At 44.1% G+C, this 8,300-nt stretch overlaps 1 protein-coding gene across 1 annotated transcript; it reads right to left on the minus strand.

Moving 5' to 3' along the window:
• Positions 1–6,770: 6,770 nt before the first annotated feature.
• LOC109733875 (phospholipase A1-II 2) lies at positions 6,771–8,300 on the minus strand. Its single transcript, XM_020293086.4, has 2 exons — positions 7,625–8,300; positions 6,771–7,544 (listed from the first exon to the last, which is right to left on the minus strand). The coding sequence occupies exons 1-2, from the start codon at positions 8,216–8,218 to the stop codon at positions 6,918–6,920; spliced, it is 1,221 nt and encodes a 406-aa protein (XP_020148675.1). The 5' UTR covers positions 8,219–8,300; the 3' UTR covers positions 6,771–6,917.

Raw genomic sequence — 8,300 nt, forward strand, 5'->3', positions numbered from 1 at the left:
GTACCGCGCAACTCTCGCCGGTGCATTAAACCCACCATATACCTTCCTCAAAACAGTCACCATACCTACCTATTATGGCATTTTGATAACCCACGGGTATATGGGATCACAACAGTTTTCGAGGGTAGAGTATTCAACCCAAATTTATAGATTCAACACAAGGGGAGCCAAAGAATATTTGCAAGTATTAGCAGCTGAGTTGTCAATTCAACCACACCTGGAGATTAATTATGTGCAGCTAAGTGATCAGTAGCAAAGTAGTATGATAGTTTTGATAGTAGTGGTAACAACAATAGTAACGGCAACAGTGGTAACAATGATTTTGTAGCAGGTGAAACAGTAGCAGAAGCAGTAGTAACTTAGCAAGAGCAACACTTGGAGATCTATCCGATGTAATCTTCTTTTGCGGTGTGTTTGTCGAGATCCGATGAATTGTGGATTTATGATCAGATTATCTATGAATATTATTTGAATCCTCTCTGAATTCTTATATGCATGATTTGATACTTTGTATTTCTCTTCGAATTATCGGTTTGGTTTGGCCAACTAGATTGGTTCTTCTTGCAATGGGAGAGGTGCTTAGTTTTGGGTTCAATCTTGTGGTGTCCTCACCCAGTGACAAAGTAGGGGTAGCAAGGCACGTATTTGTATTGTTGCCATCAAGGGTAAAAAGATGGGGGTTTCATCATATTGCTTGAGTTTATCCCTCTACATTATGTCATCTTACTTAAGGCGTTACTCCGTTCTTTATGAACTTAATACTCTAGAAGCATGTTGGATAGCGGTCGATGTGTGGAGTAATAGTAGTAGATGCAGGCAGGAGTCGGTCTACTTGGCACGGACGTGATGCCTATATGCATAATCATTGCCTTGGATATCGTCATAACTTTCCGCTTTTCTATCAATTGCTCGACGGTAGTTTGTTCACCCACTGTGTTATTTACCTTCAAGAGAGAAGCCTCTAGTGAAACCTATAGCCCCCGGGTCTATTTTCCATCATATATTTTCATATCTATAAACCAAAAATACCTTGTTGTGTTTTATTTACTTTTATCTTATTTTACATTGTAGTAATCTTTTATCTCTATCTCTATCAGATCTCACCTTTGCAGGTGATCGTGAAGGGATTGACAACCCATTTATCGCGTTGGGTGCAAGTGTTTGATTGTTTGTGCAGGTGCATAGATTTTGGACTTGCTTGTATCTCCTACTAGATTTGATACCTTGGTTCTTAACTGAGGGAAATACTTATCTCTACTTTGCTGCATCACCCTTTACTCTTCAAGGGAAAAACCAACGCAAGCTCAAGAAGTAGCAATCTTTATCAAACCACTAGTAGCGTCAAATTGTTAAACTGAGTACATGCTATTAACCTTCATTAGTCGCGGGTCTTACTCCAAAAAGCAGTGTTTACACTACAAAAATGAAATGACTCAATATAAACCTAAAGGATAATCCTTTAGCACGGGGAAGCAGAGATTGTCATGCCTGTTTTTAATGCTTGTAAATTTAATGTGTTCAAACAATAATTTCCCATTGCTCCATGAGATGGTGCGGCTATTTTTGTTTTGTCATTCCGGTCCCCCATCACAACTCATTAAAAAATATAATTCCCACAAAATATCTTAGCCAATAAATTTTTAGTTGGCAATTTTGAGTTTTCTACGATGATGAAAAATTACTTGGCATGACCTTTCTCAATCATGTATGAATGTATGGTGGATACTTGTGGGACTAGCTTGGTCTCGAGGAAGGGATGAACAAGGATAATTCATACTTAGTACAACAGTTTTGCCCGGAAAGGCTCTAAACTAGACAATGCTTATTGGAGGACCCATGAGTAATGATTTAATTAAATTCACATATACACGGCTACCTAGTTATGTTACATGCCTAGTCACAGTAAGTTGTTCAAGTTTTTGAAACAAATTAAGGCTATCAAATCGATCCAAAGAGATTGAGATAGCACGTTTGCATGTACACTTCCTTTGTTATATATCGAGTTTCATTATTCCGTTAAATAATTAGACATAGTTTTAGTAAGCATCTTAATAGCATCAATTTATAAATCCCTAGCATTGTTGAATTCATGACATACCATATCACACCATTCATAAAGACAATAGTTATGTTAGAGTATATAATAATGAAAGAAAAAGAATTCTCATACACCTCATATTATAGCCTCACATCATGAGATACATCGATAATATTACTCTAAAGGATTAATATCACATTTCACAACTAAATTCGTAAATTAAATATTCCACTAAGACAATATAGCTAACACAAAAAGTAGTATAAATATGATGCAGGATGCCCGACAACATCCCCCAAGCTTCAAAGAAGGAATGGTGGAGATATGCCTATTAGCATTTTTTTTCTTACGCGTGATCTTTTGGTAATGGATATTTATCGTTGTTGCTCTTTATGAAGCTCCCAGGCTTCATTCTCCAAGTTCCTGACGCAATCAAACACGTTGTAACGGAGAGGTGGGTGATAGCTCTCAAGATGTCATCATTGGTAGGACCCTAGTTGTCATTTCATTTGCTCCTTTAGAATTCCACTTCTTGGACAAGTGGTGCTCTCAAGGTCCAGGCATGTGAACCCTAGGAGTGTTCTACACCAAAGTTATGGATCCTCACAAAACCACACCGAGGATGTAGATACAAGTTGGTGCCTAGGAGGTTTTCCTCCTGTAGACATCCTTGTAGTCTGCTTCATGATCTTCTTGGGGCCCTGAGTAACCCTTATGCTTCATGATCTTCTTAGGTACCCCTCTACAGCTGAAATGGTGTGTCAGGATTGGCATGAGCCCGGATCTACTACAAGTCCGATTCCTTTCCGCGGTGATACAATTCTACCACCTTCACTATGCCTTCTTAGGTTTGGTAGCTTCATTCGAGGGATTATTTATCCTTTGTGGGGGTGTCCAGGGCGATAGTGGTCTCAAGTAGAGCTCAGTCTGTGTGATGGGTCGTTCAGTTGTCCCCTACCCAAGCAACATGGTCACCGATGGCTCATCTGAGTTCTAGGATGAACCTATGTCCGTGTCGACTATGTGATGCCTTGATCCACGGTGAGAGGGCAGGAGTCCTGTTCGGCGACGGAAACATACCGCTAGAGTCTCAAGTGCATCCAATCGGTGTGGACAAGATCACGTCACAAGTATAGTGGTGCCTCACCCAAAGTCAATGTGGCTTCTTTTGTGTTGTTGTGGTGATGGACGTCGGTCTCAGCGTGGCAAGATGCGTTTCATTCATGTTATTATTGTGCTTGTTTAACCAAAGCCTGTGAGTTGTTTGTAACCACTATGTACTCGTCGTTTTTGGGTAAGTTGTTGGTCATTATAATTCCTTGTTGGTTCATGACTTTATTAATTCAAAGTCCAACTTGTCTTGAGCCTTCGTTCGGAAAAAATTCTCATCCATGGCTCCAAAAAATTTACTTGCTAGACTTCGCTCTATATCGGCTTCTATGATCTCGAACTTGCATGTTTCAAATATGCGCGTCAACGAGATTGAGCGGTCGGTGCATATAGGGCCCTTTGAGTCGAAGCCAGATGATTCCTTCCCCGCCACTATCTGGAGTAACTAATCACCAAAATCATCGTCACATCTTGTTTTGACTTCGAATCTATTCACATCCGCCCAACACTTGCGGTAATTGAAGATGTTGATGGATGCCCCTTCTACAAAAACTCTAAGACAAATGTCCACATATTCTTCATTACACTTCGGTCCAATGGGTGTCCAACACTCTTGAGACAATTGACATTGATCCCTCAACTTTCACCTCTATCATCGGTCTATGGGGACAAACATGCTTGATAATGTCTGGCCCTATGCCTTATGATGCGTCCTCATGAATACAGATGAAGAGCCTCATGTCACCATTACACTTCTTCTCCTATGCAGGTTATTTACGTTGTATGCATTAGCTTCGTACGTGGTCTACTCTGCACAGATCGGAGTATCAATCGCTGTTCAAGGCGGTGTGTTTGCGGTTGGAGAGGGTGGCCAGGCAGGTTTTTACCCAACATGGGTGGCAGCATAATCTCCGAATTGGTCCACCTTCTCCGTCGACATAAGCATAGTTTCGGCCTCATATGGCTTTACTGATGCCACTTTATCGTTTTTACATTCTTCAAACTGTTTGCTTGATGGTTGTGTGCATCTTAACTATGCAGAGGCCGGGTGTCGTTCTTTAAGCTTTGTATCCGCTCGATGCTACATTTTGAGTTAATAAAAGCGCCCCTTATCAAAAAATGTCACCATTAAAAGGTGCTCCAAACACTTTCTTCTACGGTCAAATAGTTGTCCATCGCAACCTTTGCAAGATTCCTTTACTAGAGTGGGAAATCTTGAGAGCTCAATTAGACTCCTCTTTGTAATTATGTACTCCCCCCTAAAAGAAATATAAGAGCATTTAGATCACTACTTAAGTGATCTAAACACTCTTATAAAGTAGTGATCTAAATGCTCTTAATTCATTTATGGAGGGAGTACATGTTTTTTGTTGGTCTTTAGCTTTTGCCTTTGCTTTCTTGTAAGGATATAGGTACAATAAGTTGCTCGGTGCAAGCTAACTTTTGCCTGTTGTAATCCCCTTCAAAGTGAAAATTAATCTCACAACAAATTAACACAATCTCAATCCAGTGCTCAGAAGCTTTCGAACTTGGGCATCTCGCCTATTGCGAGATATAGCTTGGCGTCGGCTCTCACAGCAATGGCAGCGGGCTGGCCCATTATCGTATAATTTTTTTGTTCTGTTGTTTTACAGAGGTTTTTCTTCAGTTTTATTTGCTTTTCTTTGGTTTCTTTTGTTTCTTTCTGGCTTTCTTTGATTTTTTTCTTTTCGCTTCCTTTGTTTTTTTCTTCGGTTTTTTTGTTTCTTTCCCCTTTTTTCTTTTTCCTGTTTTCTAAAAATTCAACACATGCCTACTTTTTACAAACACAATGTACATTTTTTGTATAGAGTAACATTTTTTATACACATTTATGATTTTTCAAATACATGATTACCTTTTTCTTAAAACATGTTTTTGAAAAAAAAGAATACATGTTACTCATTTTTCAAATACACCTTAGAACATTTTCTGAATGATATAAGAAATTTAACGGATAACATTTTTTTAGATTGTACAAACATTTATTGAAATATCATGAATACATTTTCAAAACTCGTCAACATTTTTTTTAAATGTAACGTACATTGGGTGTATTGTTTTTTTCTTTGAATTATGTGAACATTGTTCTACATTTTATAAATATTTTTTCAATGCCGTGCACAATTTTCTTAAAATGCTTTGCATTTTAAATGTCACAAATATTTTTCATACAGTTAATATTTTTTCCACATGATTAACTTTTTTTACTTGTTTCCTTCACATTGTTCATTTTTGTATACATCAGAAACATTTTCCTATAGATGTTTAATTTTTTTAATACATGAGTAACATTTTTTAAAATTTTCTAGTTTTTTTAATATTGGTAATTATAATATTTCGAAATGTAAATAATAGTAAAAAAATAAAGAAGGGAAACAAAAAAAACTGCAAAGAAAACATATGCATGACATAAGCGTGTATCAGCATGATGTGCCCACATGGTTACTAGGTCAGTCCAACAACGACTCCCTGCAGGCCATGTAGCCGGGAGTCGCCGTAGGCGGAACATAGCCACGCCAAAAAACTAGTGCTATTGTTCAATTGGGGGAATTCAAAACGCAATCTAAGTGGGCCACATGGGTCGGGCCTTCCACCTCATTTTTCCGTCAGGTTTCTACCATAGTCCCATTAAAAAAGAAACTTAAGCCCGTTAACAAAGGGGCTTGCTACGCGTCGACCGATGAATATTTTTAAAAGATCTGCCGGCCTGCAAGTCGTGACGCATCTAACGACCGAGCAGAGTCCTCATCTTTTGCAACATAGGTCTTGTTGCAGAAATCTTTGCAACAGAGGTCTTGTTGCAGATTCTTTTGCAACTGTAGTCTTGTTGCGGATATTTTTTGCAACAAAGATTATGTTGCAGAAGCATCGCGCCTGCATTGATGTGTCATTGTATTCCTGCAACATTGATGATGTTTCTGCAACAGTGGTGATGTTGAGGTCCTGCCCGAGCTCCACATCACCGGCCGCTTGCAGTCAACAGCACGCATCTACAATTGTGTGTCTCCCAGCTGGCCATGGCGGCAATATGCCAACATCGCCTGGTGAGCGCTGACCGGGATTGCAGCACCGATGCCTGGCCTTGCCAGCGGAAGGAGGGTGCTAGTGCATCTCCAACTGCAGTATCAACATCTCCGCCGGCCATGGGGGCACCACCATAAGTGGATCCTATCCGAATAGGAGAGACGAAGGAGAGAGGTGGGATAGGAAAGGGATTGCAATGGTGATGACGGTTTGCAACAACAGCACCCAAGGAGTGGCTTGCTTGCAGCCATAGTAGTATGGGTAGTGTGCCCACGGAGCTGGACGAGAGATTGATTCCGGAGATGCCTACAGGAAAAGAGGAAGACGATGGCTGCCTGGAGGATAAGATTTGTACGGATGGTGGTTAGACAAGTGGGACACTCCAGTACGCACGATAGAAATAGGATCGTTGGTGATGGCCGCGCCGGTGGATTTCTATCATTTCCTCCTTATTTGTTTTTAACGTATCTAGCTTTTCAGTTTCAGTGAAGTAAAACTGTCAGTGTCACAGCTAATACCTCTACCAAAATGTCTTATATTTTGAAACAGATGTAGTAGATGACTAGAGGGCAAGAAATGAAATTGGCTCAAATACTAAAAATTCAAGAAAATAAAGAAAAAGAGCACACGTTATCACGATCCTCAAGGTCGCAACAGAGATGCCATGGCATGGAGTGGAAAAACAGCATCCAACGTCCAAATCGTATGCTTTTCCCCTAACCTCCTACAAGTTGTCACCTCCATCTTCGTAGTCAGATTCATGATCCTCCAAGACCCACCTCCCGTCGGTCCCCTTCACCATGTTCTTGTTGTGGTGCACCTTCCAGCCCACCGGCACGGGGTGCTCGTCGGTGAGGCAGTCATCGAACTTGTTCACCAGCGCGATGTCCCGGTCGACCACCAGCTCGAACTCCCCATGCTCCCCCTGCCACCCGGCGATGCCGTGCAGGTGGCACTCGAGGTCGTGCGACTGCGACTCGTTGCCGTGGGGCTTGAGGAACAGCGAGCGGCGCGTGTCGATCAGCAGCTCCACGCCGACGTCGGCGTAGCCCACGGGCGGGTACAGCGGGATGCGGTCCGGCCGGTTCCGTACACGGAGCATCCGGAGACCTGGGAGGCGGTGGAAGATGTCACGGAAGTCGCGGTCACCGGTGCGAGGGCTGCCGAAGACGACGGCGGTGACCGGCGCCCGGCTCCCGGCCGTGCAGAGGGCGGATTTGTTGTAGTAATTTGCGGCAATGTCGACGGCGTTGAGCGTGGCCAGAGTGGCGCCCAGGCTGTGGCCGACCACTGTGATGCTGGTCTGCTCGTCCTTGTATTTGTCCATCATCCTTGCAATCTCTGTCAATACCTGTTCAGCCAGTTTACTACGGTACTGAACTGCGGATATATACGTACTTGTCGAGAAAGAAGCTGAGCACGCACACGTACCTGCATCCTGGCGCTCTGCTTGCTGATCTCCGAGCCTTCATCGGCGGAGGTGTACAGCGACAGGTACCCGCGGTGCACCGACGGTTCGGACCCGTCGGCGCCCTCCGCCCCGAGGATCCCGGCCGCCGAGGCGAAGGCGAGCTTGAGGTCGGCCACCCACTCCAGCGCGCGCTGCGTGCCGCGCCACGCCACGACGATGTCCCGGCGCCCGAGCGCGGCCGCGCCCTCGTCCGTGGCCACGGCCACGTACCCCATCCAGTTGCACTCCCTTGCGCGCCCGTTCCGGCACAGCGGCCGGAGCAGCACTTTGCCGTGCACGTCGGCGCTGGCCGTGGCGTAGATGTAGCGGGTCACCGCGTACCAGCCCGGGTGGGACACCTCCACGCGCCGGAAGAGGTCGGCTCGCCGGTACCGGCACATGCCGGCGTTCGGGGACCGACGCTCGGCGATGAACGCCTCGTACGTGGCCATGATCATCTCGCCGTAGTTGATGAGGCAGCGCCGGAGGTCGATGTCGAGCGGGTTGAGCAGGCCATCCCAGTGGTCGCTGCCGTGCAGCTCCCTCCACCGCTCAGCCATGTCGCTGGAGAACATCGCGAGGGCGTGGTGACTTTTGTGGTCGATCTGAACTGAAGACTCTGGTTCGGCCTTGTGCGGTTGTGTTGTGCCTCCGTCG

The sequence above is a fragment of the Aegilops tauschii genome, chromosome 3, assembly GCF_002575655.3.
Source record: "Aegilops tauschii subsp. strangulata cultivar AL8/78 chromosome 3, Aet v6.0, whole genome shotgun sequence".
Taxonomy (NCBI): Eukaryota; Viridiplantae; Streptophyta; class Magnoliopsida; order Poales; family Poaceae; genus Aegilops; species Aegilops tauschii.

Excerpts from the sequence above, each read along its gene's own strand:
- LOC109733875 (XM_020293086.4), bottom strand. The coding sequence starts at position 8,218 with ATGTTCTCCAGCGACATGGCTGAGCGGTGGAGGGAGCTGCACGGCAGC. Across the intron at positions 7,545-7,624 it reads AGCAGAGCGCCAGGATGCAG|GTATTGACAGAGATTGCAAG; the intron begins GTACGTGTGCGT and ends CTGGCTGAACAG.